Here is a 22,962-nt window from a genome sequence, read left to right on the forward strand (position 1 = left end):
TATCCTCAAATCTATCCCCCTTCCTCAAATGCCAGTACATCTTTTCTCAGCTAAGAATCCCAGATCCGTTCGCAATGCTCCAATCTACTGCCCGTGGCAAAGAATTCCGCAGATTCACCACCCTCTGGCTAGAAATGCTCCCCCTCCTCTCTTCTACAGGACCAGGCTTCTAATTATAGCAAGGTATGTAGCATTTAGTGAGTTTCCATTTTAAAGCAAGATTCTTGCGAATGACGTCTGCCACTTGATGGTGCCGGTGTAGGCAATCAGATTGAGTTAAACTGCTACAGGATCCTGTGATCTGTCGGATCGTCTCCGATTCCTCCTGGGATTTTCAACACTGGCCATTTTGAATTGGCTGGCCTTTTATGATGTGTCTCTGACCATTTCTTCCGCTCACCACCTCGCTCCAGCATTGGCTGAAGGAACCCTTCATTTTCTGGGCAGAGGTCTCCAGCACGGAGCAGAGGCGTTCGACGCGTCCTTGTCATCATCTTCTCCGCTCGGGTGCTGGAGATGTCTACCATGGAGGGCCATGCTGTTCCATTGGTGAACTTTCTCTCCAGAACTGATCACGCCTTCATCTTCCATTTCAGTTTTGTGGCGGGTGAGCATCTTATCAAAATAAGTGGAGGGTTGAAGCCTGTTTTCGTTGATGAAATTGTTTCCTCTGAAGATTTATTCGTCAGCTGTGTGTAGATTTTTAAGTATCTGTTGCTCCTCCCCCAACTCCCAGGAAGTGTTAATCTACGGGCATTCGATTGTAGATAATGATTTTTTTTTTTCTAATTTGTCTTTGTCAAAAGCAATATCATTATTGCTGGAGGCATTGGAACTTGTGGTTCGTGCAGATCGGGACGCTGTGGCAGCGGCGGGGGCTGGGGAGCATTGGTCTGCCTGTGAATTCCACCCCCTAAAGTGCTGTGTATGTGTGTGGGGAGGGGGTTTACTACAAATAACAGCAGCTCCGGTTGACGGAGCACCCATTCTCAGAAGAACTGTGGGGCGGGGTTGACCATGAACGTTGCGTCCCCGGCTGTCCGCGTAACACGCCCGGACCCGAGCCAGGGCTGAGCGAGACGGAGAACAGACTGTTGCCCGAGCGGCGAGCTCCCCCTATCCACGCAGGAACGGCCGAGACCGATACAGCCTGCAAACCGCGGCATCGCAGGGGTTGCCCGTCAGCGGAGGAGCGCCTACGGGACTCCAGCTCCGGATTTTTCCCCTCGTGGGTTCACCCGCGAAGCCCTCCCCACGACTGGGTTCAGCCGCAAGGCAGCGGGAGGTGTGAGATCAGCATTTCCATTCTCCTAACTGAGCTGCCCACCGCGGCTGACGAGCCCCATCTGCACACACACACACACACACACACACACACACACACACACACACACACACACACACACACACACACACACACACACTTGGGAGGGGGTCTCCCTCACCCAACCCGGCCCCTCCCTCTCCAGAAGCGGAAGACCCCTCCACAGTGGTCCCCACACCCACCCCGACGCACCCACCGTTGTAATCCCGGTGACCGTCTGAAATCTCTCTCTGAAATCCAACACATCCGACTGACTGACTACCAGGGGCTGAAAATGAAGGCGCCTTTCCCCGCTGTGACTGGCACCTTCACCGGCACTTCCACCGGGATCCGTGAATTTTGCACAAAACCGCACGCCAGTTATTCTTTTTTAAAGATATTATTGAATGCTGTGACCGTTTGCTTTCCCGCCGTCGTAACTGTAGGCGTCCTGTGCCGTGTGCAGCTTGGTAGGGTGTTTTGCACCCTGCTCCCGGAGGAACGCTGCTTTCGGGAATATGGTTGAACGAAAATTAAACTTGCACTTGTACAGTTAAACTTGGAGAAACTTTTCTCTCTCTCTCTCTCTGCTCCAGAATGAATCAGACCTGCTCCGCCGGCGTGGGAGGCGGCAGGGCCCTGTGTTTCGGACTCTGGGTGTGTCCGCCGTAACTCGAGACCCTCCAAAGAGCCCCAGGCTCCACGCCCAGCGCTTTCTATTCTCTGGGCGGTGGCCCGGCTCGGGATGAGGATATAAAGAAGCGAGGAGCAGGTGCCCGCACTCCATTGGCTTCGTGCAGGCTGAGGAACAAGACTCTACCCGGTTTCATCAACACCAACATGTCGCGTCCGACCATGGGGACCCGGAGCTTGATCGGGACCTCGACAAGCATGCGGGGAAGCAGTATGTCCGGCTTCGGCCAGGGTCGCATTTCCAGCAGTCGAGTCTCCAGCTACGGCATGGGTTCGTCCCTGGGCGCCGGCTTGGGAATGAGCTCCGGCCTGATGTCCGTGTTCGGCGGCGGGTTCGGCGGTGGTCTGGGCAGCGCTGGGCTGGGCGGCGGGTTCGGCAGCGGGGGGAGTTTCAGCATGTCCTCCTCCTCCTCCTCGGCCTTGACCAACGAGAAGCAGACCATGCAGTCGCTGAACGACCGGCTGGCGGCGTACCTGGAGAAGGTGCGCACCCTGGAGAAGGGCAACGCCGAGCTGGAGCTTCAGATCCGGGAGTTTTACCAACAGGCCGGGCCCTCCACCCGCGACTACAGCGAGTACTGGGCCACCATCAACAGCCTCCGCGACCAGGTAAGCGCTCGAGAATAAACAGCTGACACCCCCTCCCCAGGCTGTGTGTGTGTGTGTGTGTGTGTGTGTGTGTGTGGGGGGGGGGGTAAGATGGTCAGGGTGGGAGGTTGATGGCCATTTCTACATCATGGGTAGAAAGAGACCATTCGGCCGATCGTGTGTGTTCCGCCATTCCAGTCTGGCTAATCTATTGCCCCTGCCGAATGCACCTTTGCAAAGTTACAGAGGCTATTGAACCCACCGGGAGATGTCTTTACACAACGGGTGCCCCCTCCCCTCAGCAATTATCAATACCGTTCAGAGATTGTCAGTGGTCACATCAGCAGCAGTTGTGATCCGCACCGTTTGGTACCACCATCCATCACCTGTCCCCACGGTTTCGAGCGAACACGGCCAGTGTTAGTGGGGTGGGTAGAGGGGAAGGCGGGTTAAGCACCCTGCCCAAGGGTCACCCACGAGCGAGCGGAGGGAAAAGGCGCCTCGCCGCCCATGAGATCCTCCCGCTCGAAGGGTACCCAACCAGGCCGCCGCCGCAGCCGTCCGCCTCGTCTCCGTCCCTTTCTTGTGAGGCTGTGCCCTCAGCAGAGGGGAGAAGGGCAGCTGCGAGGGGAGGCTGGTGGAGAAGGTCGGGGCAGGGGTTAAAGATTGACTCTGCTTCTCACTCGGCCATCGAGACGCGCCATTTGCGGATTTGACCAACAGAAGGGTGTCGGGGGTGGGGCGGGGCGCTGCCGGCAAGTGTCAGCGCGCTTCCGGCGCCCACGCAGCGTGTCCTCTGCGGGTCGTGGGATGGGGAGAGCGGGAGGACCCGACAAAAGCCCACGGGGCAAAGAGGATCGAATGCGAAAGTAGGACGGGCGGACTGCAGGAGAGTGTGTGAGGGTCGGTGGAGAGGGCGCAGGGAAGGGCAGAATAGAGGAGAGAGGGGCTGGTGAAGAGGGTAGAGGGAAGGGCTGTCTGGTGGAGAGGGTGGAGGGAAGGACAGGGTGGAGAAGAGAGGAGGGCGGACTGGCAGCTAGATAGGGCGCGGGGTACGGCAGGGTGGACGAGTCAGGGGCTGGTGAAGGAAGAGGCAGCCCTGAGGGAGGCGGGGGCTGGGCGGAGAGAGGTAGGAATTGAGGGTCAGGGTTTAACCTTGGACACCGAAAGCGGGCGGGACAGTGCTCCTGTGTTTCCCCACGCACCATTGCTCCACCCAGTCCATGTTCACCGCCTGTCTCCCGCAGATCAACGAATTGATCCTCACCAACTCCGGAATCATGCTTCAGCTGGACAACTCCAAACTGGCGGCGGAAGACTTCAAGACCAAGTTAGTACCGAGCCGGCAGATCCGAGTATTGAGGTCCAACTGACCGGGTCCACCTCCTCCGCCCCTCCCTCTTCCACTGGAGGGCGGACAATGGACCAAGTTAGTCCTCCAGGTCGTCGTCGACTTCTCCGGAAGTTTAACGGCGACAGGCAGACAAGTAAGAGGGACATTACCGCCACCTACTGGGCTGGAGCATGGGACAAAGAAACAGGAAATGGACACACTGTATTCTCCCCCCATAAAAAAAACCTCAAATCTGTCTGCAGATCCTAGATTCATACATTAATCCATTCCTTGTCCTCTTGTCCTCTCTCCACATCCACTCTATATATGTCCTCTGGTCCCAGACTCCCCCACTATAGAAAACATCACCTCCACATCCACTCTATCTGTGTCCTCTGATCCTAGACTCCCCCACCATAGGAGACATCCGCACCGCACCCACTCTATCTGTGTCCGCTGGTCCTAGACTCCCCCACTATAGGAAACATCCTCTCCACATCCACTCTATCTGTGTCCTCTGGTCCTAGACTCCCCCACTATAGGAAACATCCTCTCCACATCCACTCTATCTGGGTCCTCTGGTCCTAGACTCCCCCACTATAGGAAACATCCTCTCCACATCCACTCTATCTGTGCCCTCTGGTCCTAGACTCCCCCACTGTAGGAAACATCCTCACCACATCCACTCTATCTGTGTCCTCTGGTCCTAGACTCCCCCACTACAGGAAACATCCTCTCCACATCCACTCTATCTGTGTCCTCTGGTCCTAGACTCCCCCACTATAGGAAACATCCTGTCCACATCCACTCTATCTGTGTCCTCTGGTCCTAGACTCCCCCACTATAGGAAACATCCTCTCCACATCCACTCTATCTGTGTTCTCTGGTCCTAGACTCCCCCACTGTAGGAAACATCCTCTCCACATCCACTCTATCTGTGTCCTCTGGTCCTAGACTCCCCCACTATAGGAAACATCCTCTCCACATTCACTCTATCTGTGTCCTCTGGTCCTAGACTCCCCCGCTATAGGAAACATCCTTTCCACATTCTTTCACCGTTCGTTGTGTCTCAGTGAGGTCAGCCCTCATTCTTCTCTATTCCAGTGAGTACAGGCTCAAATCTCTTGTACACTTTCGGGCAGGAAATGCATTACGACTTCAGCCCTGTCCACCGATGACCCGAATCTCCTGCTATCTCCTCATCTCGATAGGTTTGAAACTGAGTTGTCCATCAGGATGTCCGTTGAGAACGATATCAACGGTCTGCGCATGATGTTGGACAACCTGACCCTCGAGAGGAGTCAGCTGGAGGGAGATATCGAGAACCTGAAAGAGGAGCTCATTTACCTCAGGAAAAACCATGAAGAAGTAAGCTCCGGGCGTCACTGCCCGAACATTGTGAGTTGTCTCTGTTCCGTGTCACTGCTGGGAGTCGGAGGCTGACATCGCTGATTTTTTTTTCCTTCCTGCAGGAACTCAGGAGCCTGAGGTCTCAGATGTCTGGGAACGTCTCTGTCGATGTCAAAGATGACAACTCCATGGACTTGCTCAAGATCCTGGCAGACATTCGGGGGAAATATGAAGCCATGGTCAGCCAGCAGAAGGCAGAGACCGACGAATGGTACAAACAGGAGGTAAGTGGATACTTATTCCGAGATTCCGTGCAGAACAGGCCCCGCCGACCCCGTCGAGACTCACGGCCGAGCGACACACCTGTTCTCGAGTCCAGGTGACCACAGTGTTCATAAACAGGCCATTCGGCCCTTGGCGTGTGTGCTCCCTCAATTCACCATGGCCGATCCCTAACATTGAACTGTTTCAGATTGCGAACAAGCAACAAGAGGTGGCAGTCAACGAGGGTGCCATCGACGGTGAGAAGTCCAGGCTCACTGAGCTGAGGCGCAGCTGTCAGGGGCTGGAAACCGAGCTGAGCACACTGCAGAGTATTGTGAGTGACCCGTCGGGCTGGGCTGACCGTGGTGGGGGGCAGGAGAAGGGGCCACCCGACTACTGACTGATTGATTATTAGGGTAACGTGTACTCCCTGAGACGGGCTCTGTCTTCCCATGGACCCTGGTGAACAAACCCCTTCCCCCCACCCGCCACCAGTGGGTAGGCAGATGCCGGTGATGTGTTGGGCAGTTGTGACGATTGCTGTGGGGCCACGGAGCATTTCCTGGACCAGGCCGTTTTGAGTCTGGTGGTCCTGGCGAAGCCTCCTCCCCGATGGGAGTCGGACAGACAGTCCGTGAGCACGGTGGATGAGATCCTTCACGGTGTTACCGGCCCCTTTTTCCAGCACCATTCTGTATATGGATGGCTGGTAAGCTGGGGCCGGTGCAGTGTCGGGTAATTTTGTCGACCCATTGCAGACCACATTTTGGAGTCACCCCGAGCGCTTCCCGGCCATTCCCGTACCCGGCGGTGAGGCAGCTTTTTAGGCTGCGTTCCGACGCGCGTCTGTCGAGGGACGGCAGCTGGGCAGAGCGCGGCCCGGTCACTGGAAACCCCCTCCACCCTCACCGCTCGCTCCTTGCCCGCAGATCGCCTCTCTGGAGAGAAACCTGGACGAGGTTGATATGCGCTTCGGCGGAGAGAGGGACAAGCTGCAGATGACCATCAACGGGCTGGAAGCGGAGCTCGGGGCGATCCACGCCAAACTCGTGTCGATGAGCGCGGAGTACGAGCAGCTCCTGAACATAAAGAGCAGACTGGAGGCGGAAATTGAGACCTATCGCAGGCTGCTGGGCGGCTTCGGGTAAGCAACTGGCCAGACGACACTCGAACCTGAATACAACCCTGTCTTAGAACACAGAACAGTACAGGCCCTTCGGCCCACAATGACCTGCCGTGATTCGAATCCTCTGTAAGATGAATCCAAACCTTCCCTCACACATAGCCTCCGTTTTCCTATCATCTCTGTGCCTATCTTCAAGTCAAGTCACTTTTCCTTGTCTTTTGACCATAACTGCTGGTACAGTGCACAGTAAAAACGAGACAACGATTTTCAGGACCATGGTTCTACATGAAACAATGCAAAAACCAGACTGAACTATGTAGAAACAACCCAGATAAAAAAAAAAACTAAACTGGACTATAGAACTAACCAGGACTGCATAAAGGGCACAAAACAGTGCAGGCATGACAATAAATACCAAACAAGACACCAGGCTCAGTAGAGGGCAGTAAGATGGTGTCAGTACAGGCTCTGGGTATTGGGGTTTCTTTAAGATTCTTCAGTGCCCTAAATGTATATGCCTCTCCCTCTATCGTTGTAGGGTGCTCCAAACGCCTACCGCTCTGTCCAAAAACCCCTATCTCTGACAACCCCCCACTTAAAAGTGTGACCCCTCATGTTACCACTTCTGCCCTGAGTAGAGTCTCCGTTGTTGACAGGGAACTGAAATAATACAATCAAAAAGATGAAAAGCTGTACGTCTCAAAGACCGATTTAAAAATGTACAATATGCAAAAGAGGGCGAACCGTGCACATGTTTAGAAAAGGTAAATTAATACCGACAACATGAGTTGCTGAGACCTTCAAAGTGAGACCTGTATGTTGTGTAAGATTTGTAGTTCTGAATTGGGGCGAGTGAATTATTCACACCGCTTCAGGAGCCTGATGGTTGAAAGGTAATAACTGTTCCTGAACCTGGTGGTGTAAGACCTAACTGTCCTGTACCTCCTGCCTGATGGTTGATCAGAGTTGAGGCGTTTGAATTATTCACACCTGTTCAGGAGCCTGATGGTTGAGAGGTAATAACTGTTCCTGAACATGCTGGTGTGGGCCCTGAGGCTCCTGTTCCTCCTTCCTGACGGTTGAAGGGTAATAACCGTTCCTGAACCTGGTGGTGTGGGGCCTGAGGCTCCTGTACCTCCTTCCTGATGGGTGAGGGGTAATAACTGTCCCTGAACCTGGTGGTGTGGGGCCTGAGGCTCCTGTACCTCCTTCCTGATGGGTGAGGGGTAATAACTGTCCCTGAAACTGGTGGTGTGGGACCTGACTGTCCTGTATTCCTGCCTGATGGCAGCAATGGGAAGAGGGCATGTTTGGTGGGGGGGGGGGGTCCCGAATGATGGATGCTGCTGTCTTCCTTGGAGATATGCTCAATGGTGGGGTGGGCTTTGCCTGGGATGCGATCTGAGTTGTGTGCTAAGGTTCTGTGGCAGGCAATGTTTTCCTGGAAATTCCTACCTCCTCCCAGTCCCGGCCCCTCCCGCAGTGCAAGGTCACACTCTGCCCCCTTTGCTTTTCAGGAGCAAGTCTTCAGGCCAGGCGTCAAGCTCATCAACTGTTACGAAGACGGTGGTCAGGGAGGAAAAAAGTGAGTAGGCCGTTTTATCACGGCTGCGCGATGCAGTCGGGCTGAGAAAGTTTGGTAAAGCGCTCAAAATGTTGGAGGAGCTCAGCAGGTCAGGCAGCGTCCGTGGTGAGGAATAACCAGTCGTTGTTTCAGGTTCCCCTCCGTCATCGGATGTCCGAATGGACAATGAACCCTTGTACGCTACCTCACCATTATTCTCCCCGCTTACACTAATTTAATTTTATTGATATATTTCATACTGTAATTGTTAGTCTGTGGTATACTGCTTGTTCATCTGCTGAAGAACAAGAGACTTCACGGCAATATCTTCACCGGAGATATTCAACCTGATTCTGATTCTGGGCTGAAGCCCAACATCGGGACTCGCTGGGTCCCTCCAGAATTCCGTCTGCGTTGCTGAGGATGGAGTGTCATCTAAGGCCCAGGAGCTGCCAGTCGGCACTGAACCCAACGTAGGAATGCCTTGTGGACCCCCGCTCCTGAATTTTAAAACCATAGAAACATTGAAAACCCACAGCACAATACAGGCCCTCCAGCCCACAAAGCTGTGCCAAACATGTTCTTACCTCAGGAATTACCTAGCCCTCTATTTTTCTGAGCTCCATGTACCTATCCAGGAGTCTCTTGAAAGATCCTATCATATCCGCCTCCATCACAGTTGCCGGCATCCCATTCCACGCACTCACCACTCTCTGCATGAAAATCTTACCCCTGATATATCCACTGTCCGTAACCCCCAGCACCTTAAAACTGTGCCCTCTCGTCTTAGCCATTTCAGCCCTGGGGAAAAGCCTCTGAATTTCCAAACGATTAATGCCTCTCATCATCTTATACACCTCTATCAGGTCACCCCTCATCCGCCGCTGCTCCAAGGAGAAAAGGCCGAGTTCACTCAACCTATTCTCATAAGGCATGCTCCCCAATCCAGGCAACATCCCTGTAAATCTCCTCTGCAACCTTTCTATGGCTTCCACACCTTCCTGCAGTCAGGGGACCGGAACTGAGCACAGTACTCCGAGTGGGGTCTGACCAGGGTCCGAGATAGCTGTGACGTTCCCTCGGGGTTTACTCCGGAAGCCTTCCCCATGAGAGAGTGTAGCCACAAGGCAGCAGAAGGTTTGAGACAAGAGTTTTCCTTCTAGTTGAGCTGACAACCACGGCTGCTGTGCCCCGTCTGACCAGAGCGACGTTTTAATAGCGCCAGTGACCCGCTTTTGCCCCTTCTCTTTTTCAATCTTTTTATTGAGTTTCATATACAAAAGAAAATAATAATATAACATAACATAACATTGAATAGGTTATAAATACACTAGGCTTGAAGTTAAATTAGTAATAAGATATCAATATCTTATTGAGATATCAACCGAGAACATCATAAGATAATCAATCAAGCCTGTATTAATTGTATATGGAAAAAGGATAATCACAAAAAGAAGGAAAAAAATACAAGAAAAAACATATTAAAATAAAGCAATAAACCTTAACTAACATGGGCAATAATAATAGTTTATATATACATGATAGTGTCAGGAACTCCGGAACTCCATACCAGAACGAGGATAAACAGTGAAAAGGTCTGTAAGAGGTCAAATTAACTCATATGAAAATGTCGAATAAACGGTCCCCAAGGTTCTTCAAATTTAATTGATGGATCAAAAATAGTCCTTCTAATTTTCTCTAAGCTCAAAGAAGAAATAGTTTGAGAGAACCACTGAAACGTGGTAGGAGGGTTGACTTCTTTCCAATTTTGTAATATGGACCTTCTGGCCATTAGAGTTGCAAATGCGATCATTCGTCTAATCGGAGGGGAGAATCGATACCATCCTCAATTGGTGTACCAGAAATTGCAGTGATAAAATGGGGTTGTAAATCAATATTCCAAACTGAGGAAATGGTAGCAACTATCTCCTTCCAATAGTTATGTAAGGTGGGACATGACCAAAACATGTGGGTTAATTAAGCAACTTCTGAGTGACATCTGTCACATTGAGGGTTAATATGGGAGTAGCATCGAGCAAGCTTATCTTTAGACATGCGGGCTCTATGTACCACCTTAAATTGTATTAAAGCATGTTTAGCACATATAGAAGAAGAGTTAACCAGTAGTAATTTTTTTCCCCATTTTTCTGTTGATATAGTATATTGAAGCTCTTTTTCCCACTCTTGTTTAATTCTTCCTGACATTTCTGGTTGTATCTTCATGATCATATTATAAATAAGAGCCACTAAACCCTTCTGACAAGGGTTCAAGGTAAAAATTATATCTAAAAAATCCATCGGAGTTAAATTGGGAAAGGATGGTAAAACTTTATATAAAAAAGTTTCTGATTTGTAAATATCTAAAAAAATGAGTTTTAGGTAACTTAAATTTGTTAGAAAGTTGGTCAAAAGACATCAGATAGCCTTCAAAAAAAAAACATCACGAAAGCATCTTATACCTTTCCTTTTTCATACGCTCACGGCTTGATATATTAAGAAGGGTTTAAATTAAAGTTAAATAAGATAGGGCTATCAAGAGCAAAATTTCACAGAGTGAAAAACTTACGAAATTGAAACCAAATTGGTAATGTGTGTTTGACAATAGGGTTAGATATTTGTTTATTGAAGTTGGCTAAATCAGCAGGAAGAGAAGATCCAAGAACGGAGAATAAAGAGTATCCTCGTGCATCATTACATCCCAAATTTACCCACTGCGGGCATAATGGTGAATACAAATCATGTTTCCAGTATATTAAGTTTCGAATGTTATTCGCCCAATAGGAAAATCTAAAGTTACGTGAAGCTAAACCACCATCTTTTTTAGGTTTCTATAACTGGTTTTTTTTTTTACTTAACCTGGGGTTTTTAGATTGCCACACAAATGAGGAAATTTTTGAATCTATGTTATCAAAAAAAGATTTAGGAATAAAAATTGGTAGAGCTTGAAATAAATATATACATTTCGGTATAACCATCATTTTAATAGCATTAATCCGACCAACCACTGATAAGGATAAGGGAGACTATCTAGTAGTAAGTTGTTGAATTTGATAAAGCAACGGCAAAAAATTCAATCTGAATAAATCTTTATGTTTCTTGGTAATTTTTATACCTAAATAAGTGAAGTTATCAGTAACAACTTTAAATGGTAGCCTGTTATTCAGTAAAGTTTGCGCATTTAAAGGGAGTAGTTCACTCTTATTTAAATTTAATTTATAACCAAAGAAGCTACCAAACTGAGCCAACAAGGATAGAATAGCGGGTATAGACCTGTCAGGATCAGAAATATATAACAACAAGTCATCAGCATATAGTGATAACTTATATAACTTCTCATTACGGGTAATAACAAAAATATTAGGTGATTCACGAATAGCAATGGCTAAAGGTTCCAGTGCAATATTAAATAATAGAGGACTTAAAGGACAACCTTGTCTCGTACCGCGAGATAATTGGAAAAAAAGAGGATCTATGATTATTAGTAAGAACAGAAGCAACAGGTTTATGATATATTAGCTTAATCCTTGATATAAATTTGGAACTGAAATTAAAAATTTTTAACGCATTAAGTAAGTATGTCCATTCAACTCTATCAAAAGCTTGTTGTTTTTTTTTCAACAAATTATACCGAAGAGACTGACAGAGGAATCCTCTGGGACTCTTTTAAGACTTTTATTCGCTGACAAATTATCTCATATTCCGCTGGTAAAAGAAAACAAGGGTATCTTGATATAGCTATATTGGTGGATAAGATTAAAGAGATTGATAAGATTTACTCCGTGACTCCTACCAAAGAACTTTATAAGAAGAGAGTAGAGCTTCAAATGGAACATAGCTTATTATTATCTTCTTCAATTGAGAATCAATTAATTAAGACCAGGGCTCAATTTTATATCCATAGTGATCGAACTGGTAAATTATTAGCTAACCAATTAAAAGCTATTTCGACTAAGCGACAAATTATTAAAATTCGTAAACAAGATGGTAATTTGACAACTGATCATAAAGAAATTAATAAAACTTTCCAAGGTTTTTATAAATCTTTATATCAATCCGAATCTGATGGTGTTCTGTCCATGATGGATGATTTTTTTTAATAATTTGAATATTCCCAAACTGACAGATGAAGATCGGAGTTTGTTAAATGCTCCTATTTCTGTGGCTGAAGTAGGAGAGGCTATTTCATCAATGAATTCAGGGAAAGCCCCAGGCCCTGATGGCTATATTATGGAATTTTTAAAAACTTTTTCTTCTTTGCTTTCACCATGGTTATGTGAAATTTTCAATGATGCATTTATTAAGAAGAGATTACCTCAGTCTTTCTATGATGCTACTATTTCCCTAAATCTTAAAAAAGATAAGGACCCTACCCTATGTGCATTCTATCGCCCTATATCGCTACAAAATGTAGATTCTAAGATTCTTACAAAAATTTTAGCTGTTAGGTTAGACAAGATACTGTCACAGATTATTTCAGAAGATCAAACTGGGTTTATTAAGAACCGGTACTCCTTTTTCAATGTTAGAAAATTGATTAATATAATTTATACCTCTTCACCCAGAACCCCAGAATGTGTCATTTCATTAGATGCTGAAAAAGCTTTTGCCTCTTCTCCTGTCAGTAGAAACTGTTCCACTGGGCTCAGTAGCGGGACTTGGTTATCAGAGGCTATTTGAGACGCACACCGTTGCTAGCAATTAATAAGAAGGAGGGTGTCAAATCAGTACTAAACATTCCGGACTGGATCTCAGAATACTCCGGACCATGGACACTTTGGACAGGGAATGAGGGGCTGGAACGTTCGGCATCCCTGAGCTGATGGGGTGACCGGTCCCACTTGAGAAGTGGTGGGTGGAACAGGCCATCTTTCATAGGGGATTGGTCGGACTGTAGTCCACATATTGTCAGCAGCTCTGGGTCCAATGTGTAAGAACGGGTGTGTTGACATTGCAGGGGATCGCGAGAATGATCCCCGGAATGAAAAGGTGAATGAATGGAGAGTGTTTGATGGGTCTGAGCCTGAACTAGCTGGAGTTTAGAAGAATTAGGGCAGATCTCATTGGCATTACCAGATATAGAAAGGCCAAGATAGTGTGCACATGGATAGGATGTTTCCTACTGTGGGGGAGTCTAGGACCAGAGGACATAGTTAGTGTGGATGTGGAGCGGATGTTTCCTATAGTGGGGGAGCCTAGGACCAGAGGACACAGATAGAGTGGATGTGGAGAGGATGTTTCCTATAGTGGGGGTGTCTAGAACCAGAGGACACAGATAGAGTGGATGTGGAGAGGGTTTTTCCTATAGTGGGGAGTCTAGGACCAGAGGACACAGATAGAGTGGATGTGGAGAGGATGTTTCCTATAGTGTGGGGAGTCTAGGACCAGAGGACACAGATAGAGTGGAAGTGGAGAGGATGTTTCCTATAGTGGGGGAGTCTACCACCAGAGGACACACATAGAGTGGATGTGGAGAGGATGTTTCCTACAGGGGGGGAGTCTAGCACCAGAGAACACAGATAGAGTGGATGTGGAGAGGATGTTTCCTATAGTGGGGGAGTCTAGGACCAGAGGACACAGATAGAGTGGATGTGGAGAGGATGTTTCCTATAGTGGGGGAGTCTAGGACCAGAGGACACAGATAGAGTGGATGTGGAGAGGGTTTTTCCTAAAGTGGGGAGTCTAGGACCAGAGGACACAGATAGAGTGGATGTGGAGAGGATGTTTCCTATAGTGGGGGAGTCTAGGACCAGAGGACACCGATAGAGTGGATGTGGAGAGGATGTTTCCTATAGTGGGGGAGTCTAGGACCAGAGGACAGAGATATAGTGGATGTGGAGAGGATGTTTCCTGTAGCGGGGGAGTCTCGGACCAAAGGACACAGCCTCAGAATACAAGAACGTATCTTTGGAATAGGGAAGAGGAGAAATTTCTTACAGCCGGAAGGTGGTGAGTCTGTGGAATTCTTTGCAACAGACAACTGCAGCGGCTGAGTCATTTGGTCCATTTAAGGGCATAAATCATGATGGAATGGCAGAGCAGACTCGATGAGCCGAATGGCCCAGATCTGCTCCAATGTCATATGGTCTTGTGACTGCTGATTGGTGACTGTATCAGTCGACCGTCCAATGAAATTTCTAACTAACTATTTTCATTTCAGAGCCCGTTGTTTCGACCAAGACCAAGACGATCACCGTTGTGGAGAAGATTGTGGATGGGCAGGTTGTGTCTACTCATATGGAGGAGCAGAGTTAATGAAGAGGGGGGCTTGGGAATCAGCGGGGAGTTCTACGTGCAAGATGTAACACAGATATCCAGTGATTTGTCTGCTTTCTGTATCTCTGAGAGGTGAATAAAGGCTTTGAGAACCGGCCACCATGAGGAGTCTGTCCTGTCCTCCAACACTGTTTTCAAACGACCACTGACCCCGTCTCTCGGCTGAATCCTTGTGAGCTTATATGGTCATTGAACACGGCATCCAAACTCCTCTGAACCGGTACAATCGAAACTTCATCCGCCACTTGAGCCGGGCAGCTCCTTCCACACTCTTCCACCCCCACTCTGGAGTGAAAAAGATCCCCTCACCCGCGCCCCATTTTCCATTGAGAAAACCACCTTTCACCGTTCACCTTTCAAAATCCCACCTCAATCTCCTCCACTCCAGGGAATAAATCCTCACCTATTCAACCTTCAACTCCGATCCTCAAGTCCCCGCAACATCCTTGTCAATTTTCTCTGCTCTCTCTCAAACTTACTGATATCTTTCCTGTAGGTCGGAGACCATTAATGCACCCAGGACTCAGGATTAGGCCTCCCCAATGCCTGAGACAACTTCACATCCCATTTCCTATTCTCAATAATTTGATTTATGAAGGCCAATTTTCCAAATACTTTAAGGTTCAAGTTCTTTTCGTATCATTTACCGTGTCAAGGTGGACAAAATAATTGCTACTCCGGATCTGTAGCAGTACAGGGAACAACACTATAAATATAAATACATACGTTAGCTTCTATACGCAGATTGTTTATGTACATAGAACACGGAATAGTACAGAACAGTACAGGCCCTTCGGCCCACAATGTTGTGCCGACCCTCAAACCCTGCCTCCCATATCGCCCCCCCCCCTCACCTTAAATTCCTCCATATACCTGTCTGGTAGTCTCTTAAATTTAACTCGTGTATCTGCCTCCACCACTGTCTCAGGCAGTGCTTTCCACGCACCAACCGCTCTCTGAGTGAAAAACCTTCCTCTAATATCCCCCTTGAACTTCCCACCCCCCCTTACCTTAAAGCCATGTCCTCTTGTATTGAGCAGTGGTGCCCTGGGGAAGAGGCGCCGGCTGTCCACTCTGTCTATTCCTCTTAATATCTGGTACACCTGTATCATGTCTCCTCTCATCCGCCTTCACTCCAAAGGTTAAAGCCATAGCTCACTTAATCTCTGATCATAATCCATACTCTCTGAACCAGGCAGATCCGGTAAATCCCCCCTGTACCCTTTCCAACGCTTCCACATCCTTCCTATGGAGAGATGACCAGAACTAGACACAGTACTCCAGGTGTGTCCTAACTAGAGTTTCATCGAGCTGCATCATTATATCGCGTCTCTTAAACTCTATCCCCCGCCTTCTGAAAGCTCACACCCCATAAGCCTTCTTAACTACCCTATCTACCTGTGAGGGAACTTTCAGAGATCTGTGGACACGTACCCGCAGATCCCTCTGCTCCTCTACACTACCAAGTATCCTGTCATTTACTTTGTACTCTATCTTGGAGTGTCTCCTTCTAAGGTGAATCACCTCACACTTCTCCGAGCTGAACTTCATCTGCCACTTCTCAGCCCACTTCTGCATCCTTTCAATGTCTCTCTGCAATCTTCCACAATCCTCAACACTATCGCCAACATATCTGTCGTCTGCAAATTTGCCAACTCACCCTTCTACCCCCACATCCAGGTAGTTAATAAAAATCACGAAAAGTAGAGTTTCCAGTATAGATCCTTGTGGGACACCACAAGTCACAACCCTCCAATCGGAATGTACCCCCTCCATCATGACCCTCTGCCTTCTGCAGGCAAGCCAATTCAGAATCCACCTGGTCAAACTTCCCTCAGATGCATTCTGAACTTCCTGTATAAGCCTACCATGTGGAATATTGTCAAATGCCTTACTAAAATCCATGTAGATCACATCCACTGCACTACCCTCATCTATATGCCTGGTCACTTCCTCAAAGAACTCTATCAGGCTTGTTAGACACGATCTGCCCTTCACAAAGCCATGTTGACCGTCCCTGATCAGACCATGATTCTCTAAATGCCCATAGATTCTATCTCTAAGAATCTTTTCAAACAGCTTTCCCACCACAGACATAAGGGTCACTGGTCTATGATTACCTAAGCTAACCCGATTACCTTTTTTGAACAAGGGGACAACATGCGCCTCCCTCCAATCCTCCGGTGCCATTCCCGTGTACAACGAGGACAGAAAGATCCTAGCCAGAGGCTCCCCCATCTCTTCCCTCACCCCGTGTTGCAGCCTAGGGAATATTTCTTCAGGCCCTGGGGACATGTCCTTCCGAATGTATTTTCACAACTCCAACACCTCCTCTCCCTCAGTATCAACATGCTCCAGAACATCAACTTCACTCATACTGTCGTCACCATCATCACGTTCCGTCTCACTGGTGAATATTGAAGAGAAATATTCATTGTGGACCCCTCTCATTTTCACAGCCTCCAGGCTCATCTTCCCACTTTTATCTGCAATCGATCCTATCTTCACTCCTATTATCCTTTTGTTCTTCACGCGATTCAAGAATGACTTGGGGTTTTCCTTTACCCTACTCGCCAAGGCCTTCTCATGCCCCCTTCACGCTCTTCTCTGCGCCTTCTTAAATCCTTTCTTGCTACCCGAGATTCCTCAATAGACTCATCTGATCCTTGCTTCCTAAACCTCACGTATGCTGCCTTCTTCCACCTGACTAGATTTTCCACTTGTCACCCATGGTTCCTTCACCCTACCATTCTTTATCTTCCTCACCGGGTCAAATTTACCCCTGACATCCTGCAAGAGATTCTTACACTTCGACAACATGTCCATAGTACATTTCCCTGAAAAAAACATCATCCCAATTCACAACCGCAAGTTCTAGCCTTATAGCCTCATAATTTTGCCTTTCCCCAATTAAAGATTTACCTGTCCTCTCTGAGTCTATCCTTTCCCATGATAATGCCAGAGGGCAGGGAGCGGTGGTCACTGTCCCCCAGATGCTCACCCACTGAGAGATCTGTGAACTGACCCGGTTCGTTACCTAATACTAGATCTAGTATGGCGTTTACCTTCGTCGGCCTGTCAACATACTGTGACAGGAATCCGTCCTGGACACACTTAACAAACTCTACCGCATCCAAATCCTCGGAACTAATCAAGTGAAATCAATAATAGGGAAGTAAAAGACACACATGATAACAGCCCTGTTATTTTTGCGCCTTTCCAAAATCTGCCTCCCAATCTGATCCTCGGTCTCCCTGTTGCTACTGGGCGGCATATAGTATACCCCCAAGAGAGTAACTACTCTTCCCCTTCCTGACGTCCACCCATACTGACTCAAAAGTGGATCCTGATATATTACCCACCCTTTCTGCAGCTTGAAATAGTATCCCTGAACAGTCATGCCACCCCTCCTCCCCATTCCCCGCCCCCTCTATCCCTTTTAAAGCGCTGAAATCCGGGAATATTGAAAATCCATTCCTGCCCTGGTGCCATCCAAGTCTCTGTAATGGCCACTACATCATAATTCCCTGTATGTATCCAAGCTCTCAGTTCATCACCTTTGTTCCTGATGCTTCTTGCATTGAAGTACACGCACTTTAGCCCTTCTACCTTACTACCTTTACACCGTTTGTTCTGCTTCTCTTTCCTCAAAGCCTCTCTATATGTTAGTTCTGGCTTTACTCCATGCACTACTTTCACTGCTCTATGGCTCCGGGTCCCAACCCCCTTGCAAATTAGTTTAAACCCTCTCGAACCATATGTTGCCCCTCGAGCTCAGTTGCAACCCATCCAATCTGTACAGGTCCCACCTTCCCCAAAAGTGGTTCAGGCAGATGGGTCCTCGAGGTTCAGGCAGGCAGGCGAGATAAGCTGGCGGAGAGCCCTCCCTGGGCGGGCCGCATATATCCCGGGTAGGGACGCCTCCCAGGCGGAAACACCGGAGACCTGGGCAAGGCGCGAACCCATAGGCGGGTGCGGGGCACTATTCCAGGTTTCGGGCAGAAGAGGAGGACGGGGCAGAAGAGAGACTTCCCTCGGCGGGCCGCATATATCCCGGGTAGGGACGCCTCCCAGGCGGAAACAACGGAGACCTGGGCAAGGCGCGATCCCATAGGCGAGTGCGGAGCACTATTCCAGGGTTCGGGCGGAAGAGAAGGACGGGGCAGAACGGCTGTCGGGCAGCGGCAGGTCGGCGGGATCTGCCCGACAGAGGCAAGGGATAGGAACAGGCAGAACCACTGTCGGGCAGCGGCAGGTCGGCGGGATCTGCCCGACGTAGGCAAGGGATGGGAGCGGGCTTAGGTACAGGGGGACCAACACAGCAGTCATGACAACGGGGAATTCGGGAACGGCCGGCAGACAGCGCGACCGCGCGAAAAAGCAAACGAGCGGATAAGCGGGACCAGTGCATGGGAAGCAAGGTGGGGGAGCGGACCAACCTGGCAGTACCGGTACGGGGCAGAGAAGCATGATGAAGAGAGTATCTGAGCCCGGGCGGAATCACAGAATGCAAAGCATTGTTCGGAGCCGGCGGAGAGACGGGAAACAGAACAAAACGACCACCGGCATGATCCCAGTCCCAAGGCCCCTTATAGACACCCGCAGCTCAATGAGATACAGGTGTGTCTCCTTGAAACGGGAGCGCCCTAACCAGATCACTGGTGACGGGCGGGACAACTGCAGGACCCGGAGTCTTGAGTCCCCGGACCGGATCAAAACCCAGAACGCGGTTCCGGATCGGACCCTGACACCCTTCGGCCATCATCAATGATGTCCTCACCCGCATCTCCTCCATTTCCCGTACTTCAGTCCTCACCCCATCCTCCCGTCACCACAACAGGGACCGTGTTCCCCATGTCCTCACCTATCACCGCACCAGCCTCCGGATCCAGCATGTTATCCAACGCAACTTCCGCCACCTTCAACAGGACCCCACCACTAAGCACACCTTTCTCTATCCACCCCTCTCCGCTTTCTGCAGGGATCGTTCCCTCCGCGACTGCCTGGTCCACACGTCCCTCCCCACAGATCTCCCAACTGGTACTTACCCCTGCAAGTGTAAGTGCTACACCTGTCCCGACACCTCCTCTCTTACCACCGTTCAGGGCCCCAGACAGTCCTTCCAGGTGAGGCAACACTTCACCTGCGAGGCTGTCGGGGTCGTCTATTGCATCCGGTACTCCCGGTGCGGCCTCGTCAACATCGGCGAGCCCCGACGCAGATTGGGGGGGCCGCTTCGTCGAGCACCTCTGCTCCGTCCGTCACAGCAAACAGGATCTCCCGGTTGCCCCCCCCCCCCCCGCGTCAACACAGCTTCACACTCTCACTCGGATATGTCCATACACTTCTGGTAATTCCCTCCTCCTCCCTTCCCCCATCCCAGTTTCACCTTCCCTCCTCTTCCAGTTGCCTATCACTTCCCTCATGATTCTGCCTTTTGCTACTACCCCTAGTGCTTTCCCCTTAGATTCCTTCTTCACCTCTCCTGCCTATCCCCTCCCTGCTTCCCCTCCTCCACCGCTTGATCTTTCCTCTGACTGGTTTTTCACCTGTTACCTTCCAGCCTTCTCCATCCCACCCCCCCCCAACTTCTTTATAGGGCCCCTGCCCCCTCCCTCTTCAGTCCTGACGAATGGTCTCGACCCGAAACGTTGACTGCTTGTTTCCACGGATGATGGCCGACCGCTTGTGTTCCTCCAGCTTGTTTGTACGCGTTCCTTTGGCCTGTTTCGGCGCTGTGTGGCCCTGCTTATTGACTCCTCAGCCCCGTTTGGTCAACGTCCCGTCCTTACCCCTGACTTGTGAAAACCTTCCACGGTCTCCACGCCAGCACCAGCCTTCCCGGGGCCGGCAATTGAAGAGTAGGAAGGGGACGAAGAGATTGCTGACAGCGTGGAGGGGCGGAGGGATATTGGCATCCGCGTCCGCGGGGACCCTCAAAGTTGATGCGCATACGCCAGCTCTAGGTGGAGACGAGAGGGGCACACAGGAGCGAGGTACACCATTTGGTTGAGTGGCGTCACAGTAACAACATTGCTCTCGGCATCAGTGAGAGAGGAGAGCTGATTGTGGAGTTCAGGAAGGGTAAGATGAAGGAACACGGACCGATCATCGTGGATGGATCAGAAGTGGAGAGCGCGAGCAGTTTCCGGTTCCTGGGTGCCGAGGACTCCGAGGATCTAACCTGGTCCCAATATGTCGATGCAGCTGTGAAGAAGGAAAGGCGGTGGCGATATTGCATTCAGAGTTTAAGGAGATTTGGTTCTAAACAACTGAAAACTTCTACAGGTGTACTGTGGAGTGTGCTCTGACCCCATCTGCTATTGGGCGGGGGCGGGGAGGGTGGGTGTTCACTGCAAAGGCCCTGAAGTAGATACAGAAAGTTGTAAAATTAGACAGCTCCTTCACTGGAACTACACACTGCAACACATCTTCAAGGAGCGATACCAAAGAAAAGCGACATCCATCATTAAGGACACACGCCATCCCCCACCCCTCCCATCTGAAGCACATGCCTTCTTCTCGTTGTTACCGTCTGGGAGGAAGTAAAAGAGCCTGAAGACTCAATGATTCAGGAACAGCTTCTCCCCCTCTGCCATCAGGGAGGAGGTACAGGAGCCTGAAGACACACACTCAACGATTCAGGAACAGCTTCTCCCCCTCTGCCATCAGGAGGAGGTACAGGAGCCTGAATACACACACTCAGCGATTCAGGAACAGCTTCTTCCCCTCTGCCATCAGGGAGGAGGTACAGGAGCCTGAAGACACACACTCAACGATTCGGGAACAGCTTCTTCCCCTCTGCCATCAGGGAGGAGGTACAGGAGCCTGAAGACACACACTCAACGATTCAGGAACAGCTTCTTCCCCTCTGCCATCAGGGAGGAGTTACAGGAGCCTGAAGACACACACTCAGCGATTCAGGAACAGCTTCTTCCCCTCTGCCGTCAGATTACTGAATAGACAATGAACCCATGAACACTACCTCACTAGTTTTTTATTAGTTTTTACGCTGTTTTTATTTTAACTACTTTATACTCACTGTAATTCAGTTGTTTGTTTTTCTTTCTATATTATCAGGAACAGCTTATCAGGTATTGCAACGTAGTGCTGCCGTTCGGTTAAAAAATTGTTCCGAACGTTGACCGACTGTAGCCTCACGCTTTTCCAATGACCGATGGCGTTTCCCCCTTTTCCGACCGCTTTATTATTTCCACTTTATTTTCAATTCTGATCGGGGTTATTGTCGTGAACAGAAATACTGCGCATTCAGAGCTCCGGCGCCGGGTCCCAATGTCTTCCTCTCAGTGACAGGTTAAGTAAGGTCTGGGGTTCCGCTGAAACGGATGGAGACAGGTTGAATAAGGGACTTCGCATCCGCGAATTTTGGTATCCGCGAGGGGACACGGAACCAGTCCCCCGCGGATAAGGAGGGCCGACGGTAAACTCGCTGTAGTTCAGTTCTTTATTTTTCTATATGATCACGTATTGCAACAGACTGCTGCCGGAAAGTTAAGAAATTTCACAACATTTGCCGGTGATAATAAACCTGATTCTGATTTATTTAACCTTGCTTTTAGATAACATCTTTTTTCTCTTTTAATTCGTCCTTTGTACCTTATCCCACTGTGAAACACGTTGAACGACATCTTCTGTTGGGGAAGTGCTCTGTAACAAAGTCGCTGTTGTAGCTTTTTATTTTTCTCTCAGCTCAAGTTGGTTAAGGCTGAGGTAGGGGCACAGCCACTCAGACTCAATTCTCAATTGCTAGGAACTTTCGGGCTATTCTGGAGGTGTTTAGTATTGTGGCTTTCTGAAGATTTACATCGATATCACTGAGTGGCCCTCACTGTTTGATGCCATTGTGACTTTGGAATGATAGCAGTTGTAGATATTTCTCCTGGGACAATGTACACCCTGTTCATATTCCATCGTCTTTCAATTTCCTCTTTTAATTCAGTATATTGCTGGTGTTTTTGACTTACTGATTTCTGTACGCTGTGTGTGCTTGGAATGGCTATATCTATTAAATTAGTTCTTCTTGCTCGTTTATCCTGTAACATTATACCTGGACCGTTATTATAGATTGTCTTATCTGTATTAAATGATCGGTCACAATATTTTCGTTGATGAAAATATATCTTCAGAAGATTTATTCGTCTGCTGTGTGTAGATTTTAAATACCTGTTGTTCCTCCCCCATTGTCCCAGGATGTGTTAATCTACGGGCATTCGAGTGTACATAATGATTTTTTAAAAATTTGTCTTTGTCAAAAGCAATATCATTATTGCTGGAGGCATTGGAACTTGTGGTTCGTGCAGATCGCGACGCTGTGGCAGCGGCGGGGGCTGGGGAGCGTTATGTGTTGGTCTGCCTGTGAATTCCCAAACCCCACCCCCCCAAAGTGTGTGAGTGTGCGAGCGGAGAGGGGTTAGTACTATTAACAGTAGCTCCGGTTGACGGAGCAC

General features: G+C 49.1%; 1 protein-coding gene across 1 annotated transcript; it reads left to right on the forward strand.

The window, feature by feature from the left end:
- The first annotated feature begins 1,962 nt into the window (after positions 1-1,962).
- LOC132389536 (keratin, type I cytoskeletal 19-like) lies at positions 1,963-14,473 on the forward strand. Its single transcript, XM_059962010.1, has 8 exons — positions 1,963-2,605; positions 3,832-3,914; positions 5,129-5,285; positions 5,390-5,551; positions 5,740-5,865; positions 6,461-6,675; positions 8,175-8,242; positions 14,379-14,473. Exons 1-8 carry the CDS (start codon positions 2,144-2,146, stop codon positions 14,471-14,473), a joined length of 1,368 nt encoding a protein of 455 aa, XP_059817993.1. The 5' UTR covers positions 1,963-2,143.
- Positions 14,474-22,962: the final 8,489 nt, after the last annotated feature.

This window comes from Hypanus sabinus, unplaced genomic scaffold, assembly GCF_030144855.1.
Source record: "Hypanus sabinus isolate sHypSab1 unplaced genomic scaffold, sHypSab1.hap1 scaffold_592, whole genome shotgun sequence".
Classification (NCBI taxonomy): domain Eukaryota; kingdom Metazoa; phylum Chordata; class Chondrichthyes; order Myliobatiformes; family Dasyatidae; genus Hypanus; species Hypanus sabinus.

Bases quoted from the DNA above. Each gene is read 5' to 3' on its own strand.
- LOC132389536 (XM_059962010.1), top strand. From the start codon at position 2,144: ATGTCGCGTCCGACCATGGGGACCCGGAGCTTGATCGGGACCTCGACA. The intron at 2,606-3,831 runs GTAAGCGCTCGA...TGTCTCCCGCAG, and splicing joins TCAACAGCCTCCGCGACCAG to ATCAACGAATTGATCCTCAC. The intron at 5,866-6,460 runs GTGAGTGACCCG...CCTTGCCCGCAG, and splicing joins TGAGCACACTGCAGAGTATT to ATCGCCTCTCTGGAGAGAAA.